This window comes from Oncorhynchus clarkii, chromosome 21, assembly GCF_045791955.1.
Source record: "Oncorhynchus clarkii lewisi isolate Uvic-CL-2024 chromosome 21, UVic_Ocla_1.0, whole genome shotgun sequence".
Classification (NCBI taxonomy): Eukaryota; Metazoa; Chordata; class Actinopteri; order Salmoniformes; family Salmonidae; genus Oncorhynchus; species Oncorhynchus clarkii.
In genome coordinates, this window is record NC_092167.1 from 3119931 (window position 1) to 3143604 (window position 23674).

The 23674-nt window shown below is 50.4% G+C and overlaps 1 protein-coding gene across 1 annotated transcript in view; it reads right to left on the reverse strand.

The window, feature by feature from the left end:
- Nucleotides 1–23674, reverse strand: part of LOC139379275 (rho GTPase-activating protein 8-like) — a 42575-nt gene that overhangs the window by 13716 nt on the left and 5185 nt on the right. The window contains exons 3-4 of the mRNA XM_071122078.1: nt 12560–12703; nt 8062–8149 (exon numbers count right to left, since the gene is read on the reverse strand). Coding sequence (XP_070978179.1) covers nt 8062–8149; nt 12560–12703 — 232 coding nt within the window. The remainder of the gene's footprint in view (nt 1–8061; nt 8150–12559; nt 12704–23674) is intronic.

A 23674-nucleotide genomic window follows, 5' to 3' on the forward strand; every position in this document is an offset into this window, starting at 1 on the left:
AACCCATCCCATGGCCGTCTCAGTCACCAGATCTCAACTGGTCTGATGAGCAGGAAAACCCATCCCATGGCCGTCTCAGTCACCAGATCTCAACTGGTCTGATGAGCAGGAAAACCCATCCCATGGCCGTCTCACAACTGGTCTGATGAGCAGGCCGTCTCAGTCACCAGATGTCAACTGGTCTGATGAGCAGGAAAACCCATCCAATGGCCGTCTCAGTCACCAGATCTCAACTGGTCTGATGAGCAGGAAAACCCATCCCATGGCCGTCTCACAACTGGTCTGATGAGCAGGCCGTCTCAGTCACCAGATGTCAACTGGTCTGATGAGCAGGAAAACCCATCCCATGGCCGTCTCAGTCACCAGATCTCAACTGGTCTGATGAGCAGGAAAACCCATTCCATGACCGTCTCAGTCACCAGATCTCAACTGGTCTGATGAGCAGGAAAACCCATTCCATGACCGTCTCACAACTGGTCCGATGAGCAGGAAAACCCATCCCATGACCGTCTCAGTCACCAGATCTCAACTGGTCCGATGAGCAGGAAAACCCATCCCATGGCCGTCTCAGTCGCCAGATCTCAACTGGTCTGATGAGCAGGAAAACCCATCCCATGGCCGTCTCAGTCACCAGATCTCAACTGGTCTGATGAGCAGGAAAACCCATCCCATGGCCGTCTCAGTCACCAGATCTCAACTGGTCTGATGAGCAGGAAAACCCATTCCATGACCGCCTCACAACTGGTCCGATGAGCAGGAAAACCCATCCCAAGACCGTCTCAGTCACCAGATCTCAACTGGTCCGATGAGCAGGAAAACCCATCCCATGGCCGTCTCAGTCGCCAGATCTCAACTGGTCTGATGAGCAGGAAAACCCATCCCATGGCCGTCTCAGTCACCAGATCTCAACTGGTCTGATGAGCAGGAAAACCCATCCCATGGCCGTCTCAGTCACCAGATCTCAACTGGTCCGATGAGCAGGAAAACCCATCCCATGGCCGTCTCAGTCACCAGATCTCAACTGGTCTGATGAGCAGGAAAACCCATTCCATGACCGTCTCACAACTGGTCCGATGAGCAGGAAAACCCATCCCATGACCGTCTCAGTCACCAGATCTCAACTGGTCTGATGAGCAGGAAAACCCATCCCATGGCCGTCTCAGTCACCAGATCTCAACTGGTCTGATGAGCAGGAAAACCCATCCCATGGCCGTCTCAGTCACCAGATCTCAACTGGTCCGATGAGCAGGAAAACCCATCCCATGGCCGTCTCAGTCACCAGATCTCAACTGGTCTGATGAGCAGGAAAACCCATTCCATGACCGTCTCAGTCACCAGATCTCAACTGGTCTGATGAGCAGGAAAACCCATTCCATGGCCGTCTCAGTCACCAGATCTCAACTGGTCTGATGAGCAGGAAAACCCATTCCATGGCCGTCTCAGTCACCAGATCTCAACTGGTCTGATGAGCAGGAAAACCCATCCCATGGCCGTCTCAGTCACCAGATCTCAACTGGTCTGATGAGCAGGAAAACCCATCCCATGGCCGTCTCAGTCACCAGATCTCAACTGGTCTGATGAGCAGGAAAACCCATCCCATGGCCGTCTCAGTCACCAGATCTCAACTGGCCTGATGAGCAGGAAAACCCATCCCATGGCCGTCTCACAACTGGTCTGATGAGCAGGCCGTCTCAGTCACCAGATCTCAACTGGTCTGATGAGCAGGAAAACCCATCCCATGGCCGTCTCAGTCACCAGATCTCAACTGGTCTGATGAGCAGGAAAACCCATCCCATGGCCGTCTCAGTCACCAGATCTCAACTGGTCTGATGAGCAGGAAAACCCATCCCATGGCCGTCTCAGTCACCAGATCTCAACTGGTCTGATGAGCAGGAAAACCCATCCCATGGCCGTCTCACAACTGGTCTGATGAGCAGGCCGTCTCAGTCACCAGATGTCAACTGGTCTGATGAGCAGGAAAACCCATCCCATGGCCGTCTCACAACTGGTCTGATGAGCAGGCCGTCTCAGTCACCAGATGTCAACTGGTCTGATGAGCAGGAAAACCCATCCCATGGCCGTCTCAGTCACCAGATCTCAACTGGTCTGATGAGCAGGAAAACCCATTCCATGACCGTCTCAGTCACCAGATCTCAACTGGTCTGATGAGCAGGAAAACCCATTCCATGACCGTCTCACAACTGGTCCGATGAGCAGGAAAACCCATCCCATGACCGTCTCAGTCACCAGATCTCAACTGGTCCGATGAGCAGGAAAACCCATCCCATGGCCGTCTCAGTCGCCAGATCTCAACTGGTCTGATGAGCAGGAAAACCCATCCCATGGCCGTCTCAGTCACCAGATCTCAACTGGTCTGATGAGCAGGAAAACCCATCCCATGGCCGTCTCAGTCACCAGATCTCAACTGGTCTGATGAGCAGGAAAACCCATTCCATGACCACCTCACAACTGGTCCGATGAGCAGGAAAACCCATCCCAAGACCGTCTCAGTCACCAGATCTCAACTGGTCCGATGAGCAGGAAAACCCATCCCATGGCCGTCTCAGTCGCCAGATCTCAACTGGTCTGATGAGCAGGAAAACCCATCCCATGGCCGTCTCAGTCACCAGATCTCAACTGGTCTGATGAGCAGGAAAACCCATCCCATGGCCGTCTCAGTCACCAGATCTCAACTGGTCCGATGAGCAGGAAAACCCATCCCATGGCCGTCTCAGTCACCAGATCTCAACTGGCCTGATGAGCAGGAAAACCCATCCCATGGCCGTCTCACAACTGGTCTGATGAGCAGGCCGTCTCAGTCACCAGATCTCAACTGGTCTGATGAGCAGGAAAACCCATCCCATGGCCGTCTCAGTCACCAGATCTCAACTGGTCTGATGAGCAGGAAAACCCATCCCATGGCCGTCTCAGTCACCAGATCTCAACTGGTCTGATGAGCAGGAAAACCCATCCCATGGCCGTCTCAGTCACCAGATCTCAACTGGTCTGATGAGCAGGAAAACCCATCCCATGGCCGTCTCACAACTGGTCTGATGAGCAGGCCGTCTCAGTCACCAGATGTCAACTGGTCTGATGAGCAGGAAAACCCATCCAATGGCCGTCTCAGTCACCAGATCTCAACTGGTCTGATGAGCAGGAAAACCCATCCCATGGCCGTCTCACAACTGGTCTGATGAGCAGGCCGTCTCAGTCACCAGATGTCAACTGGTCTGATGAGCAGGAAAACCCATCCCATGGCCGTCTCAGTCACCAGATCTCAACTGGTCTGATGAGCAGGAAAACCCATTCCATGACCGTCTCAGTCACCAGATCTCAACTGGTCTGATGAGCAGGAAAACCCATTCCATGACCGTCTCACAACTGGTCCGATGAGCAGGAAAACCCATCCCATGACCGTCTCAGTCACCAGATCTCAACTGGTCCGATGAGCAGGAAAACCCATCCCATGGCCGTCTCAGTCGCCAGATCTCAACTGGTCTGATGAGCAGGAAAACCCATCCCATGGCCGTCTCAGTCACCAGATCTCAACTGGTCTGATGAGCAGGAAAACCCATCCCATGGCCGTCTCAGTCACCAGATCTAAACTGGTCTGATGAGCAGGAAAACCCATTCCATGACCACCTCACAACTGGTCCGATGAGCAGGAAAACCCATCCCAAGACCGTCTCAGTCACCAGATCTCAACTGGTCCGATGAGCAGGAAAACCCATCCCATGGCCGTCTCAGTCGCCAGATCTCAACTGGTCTGATGAGCAGGAAAACCCATCCCATGGCCGTCTCAGTCACCAGATCTCAACTGGTCTGATGAGCAGGAAAACCCATCCCATGGCCGTCTCAGTCACCAGATCTCAACTGGTCCGATGAGCAGGAAAACCCATCCCATGGCCGTCTCAGTCACCAGATCTCAACTGGTCTGATGAGCAGGAAAACCCATTCCATGACCGTCTCAGTCACCAGATCTCAACTGGTCTGATGAGCAGGAAAACCCATTCCATGACCGTCTCACAACTGGTCCGATGAGCAGGAAAACCCATCCCATGACCGTCTCAGTCACCAGATCTCAACTGGTCTGATGAGCAGGAAAACCCATCCCATGGCCGTCTCAGTCACCAGATCTCAACTGGTCTGATGAGCAGGAAAACCCATCCCATGGCCGTCTCAGTCACCAGATCTCAACTGGTCCGATGAGCAGGAAAACCCATCCCATGGCCGTCTCAGTCACCAGATCTCAACTGGTCTGATGAGCAGGAAAACCCATTCCATGACCGTCTCAGTCACCAGATCTCAACTGGTCTGATGAGCAGGAAAACCCATTCCATGACCGTCTCACAACTGGTCCGATGAGCAGGAAAACCCATCCCATGACAATCTCAGTCACCAGATCTCAACTGGTCTGATGAGCAGGAAAACCCATCCCATGGCCGTCTCAGTCACCAGATCTCAACTGGTCTGATGAGCAGGAAAACCCATCCCATGGCCGTCTCAGTCACCAGATCTCAACTGGTCTGATGAGCAGGAAAACCCATTCCATGACCGTCTCACAACTGGTCCGATGAGCAGGAAAACCCATCCCAAGACCGTCTCAGTCACCAGATCTCAACTGGTCCGATGAGCAGGAAAACCCATCCCATGGCCGTCTCAGTCGCCAGATCTCAACTGGTCTGATGAGCAGGAAAACCCATCCCATGGCCTTCTCAGTCACCAGATCTCAACTGGTCTGATGAGCAGGAAAACCCATCCCATGGCCGTCTCAGTCACCAGATCTCAACTGGTCCGATGAGCAGGAAAACCCATCCCATGGCCGTCTCAGTCACCAGATCTCAACTGGTCTGATGAGCAGGAAAACCCATTCCATGACCGTCTCACAACTGGTCCGATGAGCAGGAAAACCCATCCCATGACCGTCTCAGTCACCAGATCTCAACTGGTCTGATGAGCAGGAAAACCCATCCCATGGCCGTCTCAGTCACCAGATCTCAACTGGTCTGATGAGCAGGAAAACCCATCCCATGGCCGTCTCAGTCGCCAGATCTCAACTGGTCCGATGAGCAGGAAAACCCATCCCATGGCCGTCTCAGTCGCCAGATCTCAACTGGTCCGATGAGCAGGAAAACCCATCCCATGGCCGTCTCAGTCACCAGATCTCAACTGGTCTGATGAGCAGGAAAACCCATCCCATGACCGTCTCAGTCACCAGATCTCAACTGGTCTGATGAGCAGGAAAACCCATCCCATGGCCGTCTCAGTCGCCAGATCTCAACTGGTCTGATGAGCAGGAAAACCCATCCCATGGCCGTCTCAGTCGCCAGATCTCAACTGGTCTGATGAGCAGGAAAACCCATCCCATGGCCGTCTCAGTCACCAGATCTCAACTGGTCTGATGAGCAGGAAAACCCATCCCATGGCCGTCTCAGTCACCAGATCTCAACTGGTCTGATGAGCAGGAAAACCCATCCCATGGCCGTCTCAGTCGCCAGATCTCAACTGGTCCGATGAGCAGGAAAACCCATCCCATGGCCGTCTCAGTCGCCAGATCTCAACTGGTCTGATGAGCAGGAAAACCCATCCCATGGCCTTCTCAGTCACCAGATCTCAACTGGTCTGATGAGCAGGAAAACCCATCCCATGGCCGTCTCAGTCACCAGATCTCAACTGGTCCGATGAGCAGGAAAACCCATCCCATGGCCGTCTCAGTCACCAGATCTCAACTGGTCTGATGAGCAGGAAAACCCATTCCATGACCGTCTCACAACTGGTCCGATGAGCAGGAAAACCCATCCCATGACCGTCTCAGTCACCAGATCTCAACTGGTCTGATGAGCAGGAAAACCCATCCCATGACCGTCTCAGTCACCAGATCTCAACTGGTCTGATGAGCAGGAAAACCCATCCCATGGCCGTCTCAGTCGCCAGATCTCAACTGGTCTGATGAGCAGGAAAACCCATCCCATGGCCGTCTCAGTCGCCAGATCTCAACTGGTCTGATGAGCAGGAAAACCCATCCCATGGCCGTCTCAGTCTGGTCTGATGAGCAGGCCGTCTCAGTCACCAGATCTCAACTCTTACGGGAGGTTCTGGAGCGGCAACAAATTGATTCAATATGTTTTTAGATTTACTTTTTACAAATTAATAAAAAAATACTAAACTGAAATGTATTGAGTCAATAAGTATTCATCCTCTTTGTTATGGTAAGAAGCCTAAATAAGTTCAGGAGTAAAAATGTGCTTAACAAGTCACAATAATAAACTGTATGGACTCACTCTGTGTTCAATGATAGTGTTCAACATGATTTATGAATGACTACCTCATCTCTGTACCCCCACACATACAATTATCTGTAAGGTCCCTCAGTCGACGGTTCAACCACAAAGACCAGGGAGGTTTTCCAATGCACCGAGTGGTAGATGTTTTTGTTTTTTAAAGCAGACATTGAATATCCCTTTGAGCACGGTGAAGTTATTAAACACACTTTGGATGGTGTATCAAAACACCCAGTCACTACAAAGATACAGGCTTCCTCCCAAACTCAGTTGCCGGAGAGGAAGGAAACCACTCAGCGATTTCACCATGAGGCCAATGTTGATTTTAAAACAGTTACAGAGTTTATTGTTGATAGGAGAAAACTGAGGATGGATCAACAACATTGTAGTTACTCCACAATACTAACCTAAATGACAGAATGAAAAGTAGGAAGCCTGCACAAAATACACATTTTCCAAAACAAGACACTAAAGTAGAACTGCAAAACATGTGTCAAAGCAGTTCACTTTATGTCTTGAATACAAAGTGTTATGTTTGTGGCAAATCCAATACAACACATGACTGAGTACCACTCTCCATATTTTCAAGCATAGGGGTGGCTGCATCATGTTATGGGTATGCTTGTAATCGTTAAAGGACTGGGGAGTTTTTCAGGATAAAAAAGAAACAACAGAGCTAAGCACAGGGAAAAAGAGGAAAGCCTGGTTCAGTCTGCTTTCCAACAGACTCTGGGAGACAAATGTTCCCTACAGCAGGACAATAACCTAAAACACAAGGCCAAATATACACTGGAGGTGCTTACCAAGAAGACATTGAATGTTCCTGAGGGGCCTAGTTACAGTTTTGACTTAAATCGTCTTGAAAATCTAGGGCAAGACTTGGAAATGTCTGTCTAGCAAATGATCAACAGCCAAGTTGACAGAGCCTGAAGATTTTTATTTTTTTTAAATAACTACGTAAAAATATTGTATCATAAAAAGGTGAGCGCTTAAAGAGCGACTGCCTTTAAAAATAAACGAATCCCATTGATATGATTCAGAAACAGTTAATCTAGTCTACAGTCGTGGCCAAAGGTTTTTAGAATGACACAAATATACATTTTCACAGTCTGCTGCCTCAGTTTGTATGATGGCAATTTGCATATACTCCAGAATGTTATGAAGAGTGATCAGATGAATTGCAATTAATTGCCAAGTCCCTCTTTGCCATGCAGATGAATGGAATCCCCTAAAAAACATTTCCACTGCATTTCAGCCCTGCCACAAAAGTACCAGCTGACATCATGTCAGTGATTCTCTCGTTAACACAGGTGTGAGTGTTGACGAGGACAAGGCTGGCGATCACTCTGTCATGCTGATTGAGTTGAGGACGTTCCACAGAGGTAGATATGGACTACATAGAGCAGAACAGACCATAGAGGTAGATATGGACTACATAGAGCAGAACAGACCACAGAGGTAGATATGGACTACATAGAGCAGAACAGACCACAGAGGTAGATATGGACTACATAGAGCAGAACAGACCATAGAGGTAGATATGGACTACATAGAGCAGAACAGACCATAGAGGTAGATATGGACTACATAGAGCAGAACAGACCATAGAGGTAGATATGGACTACATAGAGCAGAACAGACCATAGAGGTAGATATGGACTACATAGAGCAGAACAGACCATAGAGGACGTTCCACAGAGGTAGATATGGACTACATAGAGCTACATAGGGTCAAGTGTACATAAACAACACATATCGTATGATGGTTGTCCTGACTCACTGCAGTAGGTGGTGGTGGTTGAGCTGATGGGAGGGGGGCATCAGGCAGCTACTGAAGATCACTAGCTTCCTGCCATAGTTATCATCACCTGGAGAGAACAGGAGGAGAGAACAGAGAGAACAGGAGGAGAGAACAGAGAACAGGAGGAGAGAGAGAACAGGAGGAGAGAGAGCACATTAATCCTTATTAGAACCGGTGTAGAGCCTAACTGGAATACACAGACAGTGTGTCAGTTTACAGTTTGAGGGGAAGATCATTTTTCACCATAAAACAAATGCACCACTTATAAGACAGCATTACACACAGGATCACTTTTGAGAATGGTGTTTTCCCCGCTAATTAATTGCATTTTGGAACATTGGTGCTCATAGCCTCCTGCCAGGGGCATGGCTGCCATTTAGGAACATCGTGCTGAAAGCCTCCTGCCGGGGGCATGGCTGCCATTTAGGAACATCGTGCTCATAGCCTCCTGCCGGGGGCATTGCTGCCATTTAGGAACATCGTGCTCATAGCCTCCTGCCAGGTGCATTGCTGCCATTTAGGAACATCGTGCTCATAGCCTCCTGCCGGGGGCATTGCTGCCATTTAGGAACATCGTGCTCATAGCCTCCTGCCAGGTGCATTGCTGCCATTTAGGAACATCGTGCTCATAGCCTCCTGCCGGGGGCATTGCTGCCATTTAGGAACATCGTGCTCATAGCCTCCTGCCAGGTGCATTGCTGCCATTTAGGAACATCGTGCTGAAAGCCTCCTGCCGGGGGCATTGCTGCCATTTAGGAACATCGTGCTCATAGCCTCCTGCCGGGGGCATTGCTGCCATTTAGGAACATTGGTGCTCATAGCCTCCTGCCGGGGGCATGGCTGCCATTTAGGAACATTGGTGCTCATAGCCTCCTGCCGGGGGCATGGCTGCCATTTAGGAACATCGTGCTCATAGCCTCCTGCCGGGGGCATTGCTGCCATTTTGGAACATCGTGCTCATAGCCTAATGCCAGGTGCATTGCTGCCATTTTGGAACATTGGTGCTCATAGCCTCCTGCCAGGGGCAATGCTGCCATTTTGGAACATTGGTGCTCATAGCCTCCTGCCAGGTGCATTGCTGCCATTTAGGAACATCGTGCTCATAGCCTCCTGCCAGGGGCATTGCTGCCATTTAGGAACATCGTGCTCATAGCCTCCTGCCGGGGGCGTTGCTGCCATTTAGGAACATCGTGCTCATAGCCTCCTGCCGGGGGCATTGCTGCCATTTAGGAACATCGTGCTCATAGCCTCCTGCCGGGTGCATTGCTGCCATTTTGGAACATTGGTGCTCATAGCCTCCTGCCAGGGGAATTGCTGCCATTTAGGAACATTGTGCTCATAGCCTCCTGCCAGGTGCATTGCTGCCATTTAGGAACATCGTGCTCATAGCCTCCTGCCGGGGGCATTGCTGCCATTTTGGAACATCGTGCTCATAGCCTAATGCCAGGTGCATTGCTGCAATTTTGAAACATTGGTGCTAATAGCCTCCTGCCAGGGGCAATGCTGCCATTTTGGAACATTGGTGCTCATAGCCTCCTGCCAGGTGCATTGCTGCCATTTAGGAACATCGTGCTCATAGCCTCCTGCCAGGTGCATTGCTGCCATTTTGGAACATCGTGCTCATAGCCTCCTGCCAGGGGCATTGCTGCCATTTAGGAACATCGTGCTCATAGCCTCCTGCCAGGTGCATTGCTGCCATTTTGGAACATTGGTGCTCATAGCCTCCTGCCAGGGGCATTGCTGCCATTTAGGAACATCGTGCTCATAGCCTCCTGCCGGGGGCGTTGCTGCCATTTAGGAACATCGTGCTCATAGCCTCCTGCCGGGGGCATTGCTGCCATTTAGGAACATCGTGCTCATAGCCTCCTGCCGGGTGCATTGCTGCCATTTTGGAACATTGGTGCTCATAGCCTCCTGCCAGGGGAATTGCTGCCATTTAGGAACATCGTGCTCATAGCCTCCTGCCGGGGGCGTTGCTGCCATTTAGGAACATCGTGCTCATAGCCTCCTGCCGGGGGCGTTGCTGCCATTTAGGAACATCGTGCTCATAGCCTCCTGCCAGGGGCATTGCTGCCATTTAAGAACATCGTGCTCATAGCCTCCTGCCAGGGGCATTGCTGCCATTTAGGAACATCGTGCTCATAGCCTCCTGCCGGGGGCGTTGCTGCCATTTAGGAACATCGTGCTCATAGCCTCCTGCCGGGGGCATTGCTGCCATTTAGGAACATCGTGCTCATAGCCTCCTGCCAGGGGCATTGCTGCCATTTAAGAACATCGTGCTCATAGCCTCCTGCCAGGGGCATTGCTGCCATTTAGGAACATCGTGCTCATAGCCTCCTGCCGGGGGCGTTGCTGCCATTTAGGAACATCGTGCTCATAGCCTCCTGCCGGGGGCATTGCTGCCATTTAGGAACATCGTGCTCATAGCCTCCTGCCGGGGGCATTGCTGCCATTTAGGAACATCGTGCTCATAGCCTCCTGCCGGGGGCATTGCTGCCATTTAGGAACATCGTGCTCATAGCCTCCTGCCGGGGGCATTGCTGCCATTTAGGAACATCGTGCTCATAGCCTCCTGCCGGGGGCATTGCTGCCATTTTGGGAAGATTTTCAAGCCAAAACGTTCTGATCTGGTGTATCAGCTTCATTGCTTTTAAAAGGTGTTTTGATGCTTGTGGTTGTGTTCATTTGGGATCTATCGCATCCCACAACTGTCCCAGACGATGTCTGGAATATTTCTCTCGCACCTTTAGGACAAGTTGGCCCAACAGGATACAGGGCATTCAGGAAGTATTCAGACCCTTTCACCTTTTCCAACATGTTGTTACGTTACAGCCTTCTTCTAAAATATATTAAATTCATGTTGTCCCTCATCAATCAACACACACTACCACAAAATGCCAAAGCAAAAATAGATTTTTTTGAAAATCTATAAAAATAAAGAACACACATACCTTATTTACATAAGAATTCAGACTCTTTGCTATGAGTCTCGAAGTTGAGCTCAGGTGCCTCCCGTTTCCATTGATCATCCTTGAGATGTTTCTACAACTTGATTGGAGTCCAACTGTGGTAAATTCAATTGATTGGACATGATTTGGAAAGCCACACACCTGTCTATATAAAGGTCCCACAGTTGACAATGCATGTCAGAGCAAAAATCAAGCCATGAGATCGAAGGAATTGTCCGTAGAGCTCCGAGACAGGATTGTGTCGAGGCACAGATCTGGGGAAGGGTACCAAAAAATGTCAGCAGCATTGAATGTCTCCAAGAACACAGTGGCCCCCATCATTGTTAAATGGAAGAAGTTTGGAACCACCACCACTTCCTAGAGCCGGCTACCTGGCCAAGCTGAGCAATCGGGGGAGAAGGGGTTGGGCCGGGAGGTGACGGTGGTCACTCTGACAGAGCTCCAGAGTTCCTTTGTGGAGATGGGAGAACCTTCCAGAAGGACAACCATTTCTGCAGCACTCCACCAATCAGACCTTTATGGTAGAGTGGCCAGACAGAAGCCACTCCTCAGTAAAAGGCAAATGACAGCCCCCTATGAGTTTTCCAAAAGGCACCTAAAGGACTCGTAGACCATGAGAAACAAGATTCTCTGGTCTGATGAAACCAATATTGAAGGCCAAGGGTCACATTTGGAGGAAACCTGGCACCATCCCTATGGTGAAGCATGGTGGTGGCAGCATCATGCTGTGGGGATGTTTTTCAGTGGACCTGTAGGATCCCGTGTCGAGCCACATCGTAGTAGGGGTGAGAGGTGTCCTGGTTACCTGTGACCTGTAGGATCCCGTGTCGAGCCACATTGTAGTAGGGGTGAGAGGTGTCCTGGTTACCTGTGACCTGTAGGATCCCGTGTCGAGCCACATCGAAGTAGGGGTGAGAGGTGTCCTGGTTACCTGTAGGATCCCGTGTCGAGCCACATCGTAGTAGGAGGTGAGAGGTGTCCTGGTTACCTGTAGGATCCCGTGTCGAGCCACATCGTAGTAGGAGGTGAGAGGTGTCCTGTTTACCTGTAGGATCCCGTGTCGAGCCACATCGTAGTAGGAGGTGAGAGGTGTCCTGGTTACCTGTAGGATCCCGTGTCGAGCCACATCGTAGTAGAAGGTGAGAGGTGTCCTGGTTACCTGTAGGATCCTGTGTCGAGCCACATCGTAGTAGGAGGTGAGAGGTGTCCTGGTTACCTGTAGGATCCCGTGTCGAGCCACATCGTAGTAGGAGGTGAGAGGTGTCCTGGTTACCTGTAGGATCCCGTGTCGAGCCACATCGTAGTAGGAGGTGAGAGGTGTCCTGGTTACCTGTGACCTGTAGGATCCCGTGTCGAGCCACATCGTAGTAGGAGGTGAGAGGTGTCCTGGTTACCTGTAGGATCCCGTGTCGAGCCACATCGTAGTAGGAGGTGAGAGGTGTCCTGGTTACCTGTAGGATCCCGTGTCGAGCCACATCGTAGTAGGAGGTGAGAGGTGTCCTGGTTACCTGTGACCTGTAGGATCCCGTGTCGAGCCACATCGTAGTAGGGGTGAGAGGTGTCCTGGCTGAAGCTGACTCTACGTGGGGCTGGAGGGCGATCCGGACGGTACCCATGACGACCCTGTTCCTCATCTTCCTCCTTCTGCAGCTCTGAGGAGACAAATAGAGGGTCGCCATGTTACACCAAAACTGTCAATGTTGCAGTTCCAGTGTCAGGCCCACTCGCCCGCCCCAGTGTCAGGCCCGCTCGCTCGCCCCAGTGTCAGGCCCGCTCGCCCGCCCCAGTGTCAGGCCCGCTCGCCCGCCCCAGTGTCAGGCCCACTCGCCCGCCCCAGTGTCAGGCCCACTCGCCCGCCCCAGTGTCAGGCCCACTCGCCCGCCCCAGTGTCAGGCCCACTCGCCCGCCCCAGTGTCCTGGTTACCTGTAGGATCCCGTGTCGAGCCACATCGTAGTAGGGGGTGAGAGGTGTCCTGGTTACCTGTAGGATCCCGTGTCGAGCCACATCGTAGTAGGAGGTGAGAGGTGTCCTGGTTACCTGTAGGATCCCGTGTCGAGCCACATCGTAGTAGGAGGTGAGAGGTGTCCTGGTTACCTGTAGGATCCCGTGTCGAGCCACATCGTAGTAGGAGGTGAGAGGTGTCCTGGTTACCTGTAGGATCCTGTGTTGAGCCACATCGTAGTAGGAGGTGAGAGGTGTCCTGGTTACCTGTAGGATCCCGTGTCGAGCCACATCGTAGTAGGAGGTGAGAGGTGTCCTGGTTACCTGTAGGATCCCGTGTCGAGCCACATCGTAGTAGGAGGTGAGAGGTGTCCTGGTTACCTGTAGGATCCTGTGTTGAGCCACATCGTAGTAGGAGGTGAGAGGTGTCCTGGTTACCTGTAGGATCCCGTGTCGAGCCACATCGTAGTAGGAGGTGAGAGGTGTCCTGGTTACCTGTAGGATCCCGTGTCGAGCCACATCGTAGTAGGAGGTGAGAGGTGTCCTGGTTACCTGTAGGATCCCGTGTCGAGCCACATCGTAGTAGGAGGTGAGAGGTGTCCTGGTTACCTGTGACCTGTAGGATCCCGTGTCGAGCCACATCGTAGTAGGGGTGAGAGGTGTCCTGGCTGAAGCTGACTCTACGTGGGGCTGGAGGGCGATCCGGACGGTACCCACGACGACCCTGTTCCTCATCTTCCTCCTTCTGCAGCTCTGAGGAGACAAATAGAGGGTCGCCATGTTACACCAAAACTGTCAATGTCGCCCGCCCCAGTGTCAGGCCCGCTCGCCCGCCCCAGTGTCAGGCCCGCTCGCCCGCCCGCCCCAGTGTCAGGCCCGCTCGCCCGCCCGCCCCAGTGTCAGGCCCGCTCGCCCGCCCGCCCCAGTGTCAGGCCCGCTCGCCCGCCCGCCCCAGTGTCAGGCCCGCTCGCCCGCCCGCCCCAGTGTCAGGCCCGCTCGCCCGCCCGCCCCAGTGTCAGGCCCGCTCGCCCGCTCGCCCCCAGTGTCAGGCCCGCTCGCCCCCAGTGTCAGGCCCGCTCGCCCCCAGTGTCAGGCCCGCTCGCCCCCAGTGTCAGGCCCGCTCGCCCCCAGTGTCAGGCCCGCTCGCCCCCAGTGTCAGGCCCGCTCGCCCCCAGTGTCAGGCCCACTCGCCCCCAGTGTCAGGCCCACTCGCCCCCAGTGTCAGGCCCACTCGCCCCCAGTGTCAGGCCCACTCGCCCCCAGTGTCAGGCCCACTCGCCCCCAGTGTCAGGCCCACTCGCCCCCAGTGTCAGGCCCACTCGCCCCCAGTGTCAGGCCCACTCGCCCCCAGTGTCAGGCCCACTCGCCCCCAGTGTCAGGCCCACTCGCCCCCAGTGTCAGGCCCACTCGCCCCCAGTGTCAGGCCCACTCGCCCCCAGTGTCAGGCCCACTCGCCCCCAGTGTCAGGCCCACTCGCCCCCAGTGTCAGGCCCACTCGCCCCCAGTGTCAGGCCCACTCGCCCCCAGTGTCAGGCCCACTCGCCCCCAGTGTCAGGCCCACTCGCCCCCAGTGTCAGGCCCACTCGCCCCCAGTGTCAGGCCCACTCGCCCCCAGTGTCAGGCCCACTCACCCCCAGTGTCAGGCCCACTCACCCCCAGTGTCAGGCCCACTCTTGGCCATGTTCTGTTATAATCTCCACCAGGCACAGCCAGAAGAGGACTGGCCACCCCTCATAGCCTGGTTCCTCTCTAGGTTTCTTCCTAGGTTTTGGCCTTTCTAGGGAGTTTTTCCTAGCCACCGTGCTTCTACACCTGCATTGCTTGCTGTTTGGGGTTTTAGGCTGGGTTTCTGTACAGCACTTTGAGATATCAGCTGATGTAAGAAGGGCTATATAAATACATTTGATTTACTGTGCTATCTGGGATCCTCGGGACATCCCTAACCCATTGAAGTTGATATTTAAAATGGTTAGGGTTGGAACAGGGTGTATAGGGAACAGGGTGTATAGGGAACAGGGTGTATAGGGAACAGGGTGTATAGGGAACAGGGTGTATTGAACTTAGCAGGGAATCAACTAAATGTATTGAACTCAGTAGGGAGTCAACTAAATGTATTGAACTCAGTAGGGAGTCAACTAAATGTATTGAACTCAGTAGGGAGTCAACTAAATGTATTGAACTCAGTAGGGAGTCAACTAAATGTATTGAACTCAGTAGGGAGTCAACTAAATGTATTGAACTCAGTAGGGAGTCAACTAAATGTATTGAACTCAGTAGGGAGTCAACTAAATGTATTGAACTCAGTAGGGAATCAACTAAATGTATTGAACTCAGTAGGGAGTCAACTAAATGTATTGAACTCAGTAGGGAGTCAACTAAATGTATTGAACTCAGTAGGGAGTCAACTAAATGTATTGAACTCAGTAGGGAGTCAACTAAATGTATTGAACTCAGTAGGGAGTCAACTAAATGTATTGAACTCAGTAGGGAGTCAACTAAATGTATTGAACTCAGTAGGGAGTCAACTAAATGTATTGAACCCAGTAGGGAATCAACTAAATGTATTGAACTCAGTAGGGAGTCAACTAAATGTATTGAACTCAGTAGGGAGTCAACTAAATGTATTGAACTCAGTAGGGAATCAACTAAATGTATTGAACTCAGTAGGGAGTCAACTAAATGTATTGAACTCAGTAGGGAGTCAACTAAATGTATTGAACTCAGTGGGGAGTCAACTAAATGTATTGAACTCAGTAGGGAGTCAAGTAAATGTATTGAACACAGTAGGGAGTCAACTAAATGTATTGAACCCAGTAGGGAATCAACTAAATGTATTGAACCCAGTAGGGAATCAACTAAATGTATTGAACTCAGTAGGGAGTCAACTAAATGTATTGAACTCAGTAGGGAGTCAACTAAATGTATTGAACTCAGTAGGGAGTCAACTAAATGTATTGAACTCAGTAGGGAATCAACTAAATGTATTGAACTCAGTAGGGAGTCAACTAAATGTATTGAACTCAGTAGGGAGTCAACTAAATGTATTGAACTCAGTAGGGAGTCAACTAAATGTATTGAACACAGTAGGGAGTCAACTAAATGTATTGAACTCAGTAGGGAATCAACTAAATGTATTGAACTTAGCAGGGAGTCAACTAAATGCATTGAATTTAGGAGTTTAGGGGTTAGGATTTAGGGGTTAGGATTTAGGATACAGGATTTAGGGGTTAGGATTTAGGCATTAGGGGTTAGGGTTTAGGCGTTAGGGGTTAGGGTTTAGGATTTAGCGGTTAGGGTTTAGGATTTAGCGGTTAGGGTTTAGGGTTTAGCGGTTAGGGTTTAGGGTTTAGCGGTTAGGGTTTAGCGGTTAGGGTTTAGGATTTAGAGGTTAGGATTTAGAGGTTAGGATTTAGAGGTTAGGATTTAGGGTATGGACATCCCAAGGATCCCAGATAGCACTAATCGTTGATTAAACAGTGTTGCTCTGTAGCACACTGAGGAGGTTGGTGACATCACTACAATCACACATAACTAGTCCTGTAACAGACTACTACTACTACTGACTAGGTTATGGGCCCATTCCCTTCTAAACATGTTGATAATTGAGAATAACTGAACATCTCCTCTATAAATTCACATCCATTTCCTGGTTTGTGTCGGGTCTTCCTGTCCGTTGCTGTTTCCGCCCCAAAAACTGATAATCCACAGAAAACAACACAGATAATTTCATTAACCAAAAAACAGGGACTGGAAACTGTGTCCTAATCTAGATCAGTATTTACCCTGCTCTGCCCAGCGGTCCAGAGGGAAGGAAACCAGAAATACTGTGGCCCAAATGACTCCCTATTCCCTATAGAGTAAACTACTTAGAGCCCTAACAGCCCCTGTCAAGTGTAGTGCACTATATAGGGAGCCGGTTGGGAGGAACCCAGATATAGTGGAGAAAGAAACGCTACCCAGAGGAATCTGTTGTTTATTCTGGGGGACAATGAGAACATTTACCCTTCTAGTTTCTACTGCCTCTCTCATAATGTCTCCTGGGATAGTTCCAACACTACTACCTCTCTCATAATGTCTACTGGGATAGCTCCAACACTACTACCTCTCTCATAATGTCTACTGGGATAGTTCCAACACTACTACCTCTCTCATAATGTCTACTGGGATAGTTCCAACACTACTACCTCTCTCATAATGTCTACTGGGATAGTTCCAACACTACTACCTCTCTCATAATGTCTACTGGGATAGTTCCAACACAACCGCTCAGTCAAACTAATGGACTAACTGTGGAAGGGGGACACTACTGCTCAGTCAAACTAATGGACTAACTGTGGAATGGGGACACTACCGCTCAGTCAAACTAATGGACTAACTGTGGAATTGGGACACTACTGCTCAGTCAGACTCATGGACTAACTGTGGAAGGGGGACACTACTGCTCAGTCAAACTAATGGACTAACTGTGGAATGGGGACACTACCGCTCAGTCAGACTAATGGACTAACTGTGGAAGGGGGACACTACTGCTCAGTCAAACTAATGGACTAACTGTGGAATGGGGACACTACCGCTCAGTCAGACTAATGGACTAACTGTGGAATGGCGACACTACCGCTCAGTCAGACGAATGGACTAACTGTGGAATGGGGACACTACCGCTCAGTCAGACGAATGGACTAACTGTGGAATGGGGACACTACCGCTCAGTCAGACGAATGGACTAACTGTGGAAGGGGGACACTACTTCTCAGTCAAACTAATGGACTAACTGTGGAATGGGGACACTACCGCTCAGTCAGACTAATGGACTAACTGTGGAATGGGGACACTACTGCTCAGTCAGACTAATGGACTAACTGTGGAATGGGGACACTACCGCTCAGTCAAACTAATGGACTAACTGTGGAATGGGGACACTACCGCTCAGTCAGACTAATGGACTAACTGTGGAATGGGGACACTACTGCTCAGTCACACTAATGGACTAACTGTGGAATGGGGACACTACCGCTCAGTCAGACTAATGGACTAACTGTGGAATGGGGACACTACTGCTCAGTCACACTAATGGACTAACTGTGGAATGGGGACACTACTGCTCAGTCACACTAATGGACTAACTGTGGAATGGGGACACTACCGCTCAGTCACACTAATGGACTAACTGTGGAATGGGGACACTACCAATCAGTCACACTAATGGACTAACTGTGGAATGGGGACACTACCGCTCAGTCAGACTAATGGACTAACTGTGGAATGGGGACACTACCGCTCAGTCAGACTAATGGACTAACTGTGGAATGGGGACACTACCGCTCAGTCAAACTAATGGACTAACTGTGGAATGGGGACACTACTGCTCAGTCAGACTAATGGACTAACTGTGGAATGGGGACACTACCGCTCAGTCAGACTAATGGACTAACTGTGGAATGGGGACACTACCGCTCAGTCACACTAATGGACTAACTGTGGAATGGGGACACTACCGCTCAGTCACACTAATGGACTAACTGTGGAATGGGGACACTACCGCTCAGTCACACTAATGGACTAACTGTGGAATGGGGACACTACCGCTCAGTCAGACTAATGGACTAACTGTGGAATGGGGACACTACTGCTCAGTCAGACTAATGGACTAACTGTGGAATGGGGACACTACCGCTCAGTCAGACTAATGGACTAACTGTGGAATGGGGACACTACCGCTCAGTCAGACTAATGGACTAACTGTGGAATGGGGACACTACCGCTCAGTCAGACTAATGGACTAACTGTGGAATGGGGACACTACCGCTCAGTCAGACTAATGGACTAACTGTGGAATTGGGACACTACCGCTCAGTCAGACTAATGGACTAACTGTGGAATGAGGACCCTACCGCTCAGTCAGACTAATGGACTAACTGTGGAATTGGGACACTACCGCTCAGTCAGACTAATGGACTAACTGTGGAATGGGGACACTACTGCTCAGTCAGACTAATGGACTAACTGTGGAATGGGGACACTACTGCTCAGTCAGACTAATGGACTAACTGTGGAATGGGGACACTACTGGTCAGTCAGACTAATGGACTAACTGTGGAATGGGGACACTACCACTTAGTCACACTAATGGACTAACTGTGGAATGGGGACACTACCGCTCAGTCAGACGAATGGACTAACTGTGGAATGGGGACACTACCGCTCAGTCAGACTAATGGACTAACTGTGGAATGAGGACACTACTGCTCAGTCAGACTAATGGACTAACTGTGGAATGAGGACACTACTGCTCAGTCACACTAATGGACTAACTGTGGAATGAGGACACTACTGCTCAGTCACACTAATGGACTAACTGTGGAAAGGGGACACTACTGCTCAGTCAGACTAATGGACTAACTGTGGAATGGGGACACTACCGCTCAGTCAGACTAATGGACTAACTGGAATGGGGACACTACCGCTCAGTCAGACTAATGGACTAACTGTGGAATGGGGACACTACCGCTCAGTCAGACTAATGGACTAACTGTGGAATGGGGACACTACCGCTCAGTCAAACTAATGGACTAACTGTGGAATGGGGACACTACCGCTCAGTCAGACTAATGGACTAACTGTGGAATGAGGACACTACTGCTCAGTCAGACTAATGGACTAACTGTGGAATGGGGACACTACCGCTCAGTCAGACTAATGGACTAACTGTGGAATGGGGACACTACCGCTCAGTCAGACTAATGGACTAACTGTGGAATGGGGACACTACCGCTCAGTCACACTAATGGACTAACTGTGGAATGGGGACACTACCGCTCAATCAGACTAATGGACTAACTGGAATGGGGACACTACCGCTCAGTCAGACTAATGGACTAACTGTGGAATGGGGACACTACCGCTCAGTCAGACTAATGGACTAACTGTGGAATGGGGACACTACCGCTCAGTCAGACTAATGGACTAACTGTGGAATGGGGACACTACCGCTCAGTCAGACTAATGGACTAACTGTGGAATGGGGACACTACTGGTCAGTCAGACTAATGGACTAACTGTGGAATGGGGACACTACTGCTCAGTCAAACTAATGGACTAACTGTGGAATGGGGACACTACTGCTCAGTCAGACTAATGGACTAACTGTGGAATGGGGACACTACCGCTCAGTCAGACTAATGGACTAACTGTGGAATGGGGACACTACTGCTCAGTCAGACTAATGGACTAACTGTGGAATGAGGAAGGATATTTTTACGATCCTCCTTCCAGGAAAAGCCATTGGAAGGAGAACACAGTCAGCTGTGGTCACAAAAACAAAGACCTGTTGATATTCTAGGTACTTTCCAGCTGCGCGGTTTTCCTTGAAGTGGTGTGACGGAATGTTGAGCGGATGACCTCCCAGAGTCCTTGGCTTGGCAGAGAGGAGGATGAAGGCAGAGAGGAGGATGAAGGCAGAGAGGAGGTAGAAGGCAGAGAGGAGGATGAAGGCAGAGAGGAGGATGAAGGCAGAGAGGAGGATGAAGGCAGAGAGGAGGATGAAGGGAGAGATGAGGATGAAGGGAGAGATGAGGTAGAAGGCAGAGAGGAGGATGAAGGCAGAGAGGAGGATGAAGGCAGAGAGGAGGATGAAGGCAGAGAGGAGGATGAAGGCAGAGAGGAGGATGAAGGCAGAGAGGAGGATGAAGGCAGAGATGAGGTAGAAGGGAGAGATGAGGTAGAAGGGAGAGAGGAGGATGAAGGGAGAGAGGAGGTAGAAGGCAGAGAGGAGGTAGAAGGCAGAGAGGAGGATGAAGGCAGAGAGGAGGTTGAAGGGAGAGAGAAGGTAGAAGGGAGAGAGAAGGTAGAAGGGAGAGAGGAGGTAGAAGGGAGAGAGGAGGTGGCACTAAGACTGACTCAGAGCAGAGGGAAGGTGAGCCCTGCCCAGATATGTTAATTTCCAGCTCCCCTCCTCCTCTCCCTCCCCAAGCCCCTCCAGATACAATTATGAGCTGGGCCTCTTATCAGCAAGATGACCCGTCCTCCTCCACATCCCTCTCCTCCTTCTTCTAAGATTGCATACAAAGCTATTTTTAGAACGGGCAACGTGTAACCTAGCATGTGGTTGGGAGGAAACTAAGCCTGTTTGTGTTTGGGTCCCCTGACTGAATCATATCCTCTGTTCTGAGACCAGTCAGTAGGAGGGGGGAGGGGGGGGGGGGGGGCAGATCTTAGCTACATGATCAATGACAGCCTGAGTGTTTGTGGGCAGTGTCATGGTGAGAGATTGGTCACTCTTCTGTCAGATCTAGGGCATTGATAACTTCCAGTACTCTTTAGAGAGAACATCACTGACCCAGTACGCTTTAGAGAGAACATCTAACACCACTGACCCAGTACACTTTAGAGAGAACATCACTGACCCAGTACGCTTTAGAGAGAACATCTAACATCACTGACCCAGTACGCTTTAGAGAGAACACCACTGACCCAGTACTCTTTAGAGAGAACATCTAAAACCACTGACCCAGTACTCTTTAGAGAGAACACCACTGACCCAGTATGCTTTAGAGAGAACATCACTGACCCAGTACGCTTTAGAGAGAACATCTAAAACCACTGACCCAGTACTCTTTAGAGAGAACATCTAAAACCACTGACCCAGTACGCTTTAGAGAGAACACCACTGACCCAGTACGCTTTAGAGAGAACATCTAACATCACTGACCCAGTACGCTTTAGAGAGAACATCTAAAACCACTGACCCAGTACTCTTTAGAGAGAACATCTAAAACCACTGACCCAGTACGCTTTAGAGAGAACATCACTGACCCAGTACGCTTTAGAGAGAACATCTAACACCACTGACCCAGTACACTTTAGAGAGAACATCACTGACCCAGTACGCTTTAGAGAGAACATCTAACATCACTGACCCAGTACGCTTTAGAGAGAACACCACTGACCCAGTACTCTTTAGAGAGAACATCTAAAACCACTGACCCAGTACTCTTTAGAGAGAACATCTAAAACCACTGACCCAGTACTCTTTAGAGAGAACATCTAACACCACTGACCCAGTACGCTTTAGAGAGAACACCACTGACCCAGTATGCTTTAGAGAGAACATCACTGACCCAGTACGCTTTAGAGAGAACATCTAAAACCACTGACCCAGTACGCTTTAGAGAGAACATCTAAAACCACTGACCCAGTACTCTTTAGAGAGAACATCTAAAACCACTGACCCAGTACTCTTTAGAGAGAACATCTAAAACCCCTGACCCAGTACCCTTTAGAGAGAACATCTAACACCACTGACCCAGTACGCTTTAGAGAGAACACCACTGACCCAGTATGCTTTAGAGAGAACACCACTGACTCAGTACGCTTTAGAGAGAACACCACTGACCCAGTACGCTTTAGAGAGAACACCACTGACCCAGTATGCTTTAGAGAGAACACCACTGACCCAGTACGCTTTAGAGAGAACACCACTGACCCAGTACGCTTTAGAGAGAACACCACTGACCCAGTATGCTTTAGAGAGAACACCACTGACCCAGTACACTTTAGAGAGAACACCACTGACCCAGTATGCTTTAGAGAGAACACCACTGACCCAGTACTCTTTAGAGAGAACACCACTGACCCAGTATGCTTTAGAGAGAACATCACTGACCCAGTACTCTTTAGAGAGAACACCACTGACCCAGTACGCTTTAGAGAGAACACCACTGACCCAGTATGCTTTAGAGAGAACACCACAGACCCAGTACACTTTAGAGAGAACACCACTGACCCAGTACTCTTTAGAGAGAACACCACTGACCCAGTACGCTTTAGAGAGAACACCACTGACCCAGTATGCTTTAGAGAGAACACCACTGACCCAGTAAGCTTTAGAGAGAACACCACTGACCCAGTACACTTTAGAGAGAACACCACTGACCCAGTATGCTTTAGAGAGAACACCACTGACCCAGTACTCTTTAGAGAGAACACCACTGACCCAGTATGCTTTAGAGAGAACATCACTGACCCAGTACTCTTTAGAGAGAACACCACTGACCCAGTACGCTTTAGAGAGAACACCACTGACCCAGTATGCTTTAGAGAGAACACCACAGACCCAGTACACTTTAGAGAGAACACCACTGACCCAGTACTCTTTAGAGAGAACACCACTGACCCAGTACGCTTTAGAGAGAACACCACTGACCCAGTACGCTTTAGAGAGAACACCACTGACCCAGTACACTTTAGAGAGAACACCACTGACCCAGTACGCTTTAGAGAGAACACCACTGACCCAGTACACTTTAGAGAGAACACCACTGACCCAGTACACTTTAGAGAGAACACCACTGACCCAGTAAGCTTTAGAGAGAACACCACTGACCCAGTAAGCTTTAGAGAGAACACCACTGACCCAGTATGCTTTAGAGAGAACACCACTGACCCAGTACACTTTAGAGAGAACACCACTGACCCAGTACACTTTAGAGAGAACACCACTGACCCAGTACACTTTAGAGAGAACACCACAGACCCAGTACACTTTAGAGAGAACACCACTGACCCAGTACGCTTTAGAGAGAACACCCCTGACCCAGTATGCTTTAGAGAGAACACCACAGACCCAGTACTCTTTAGAGAGAACACCACTGACCCAGTACACTTTAGAGAGAACACCACTGAC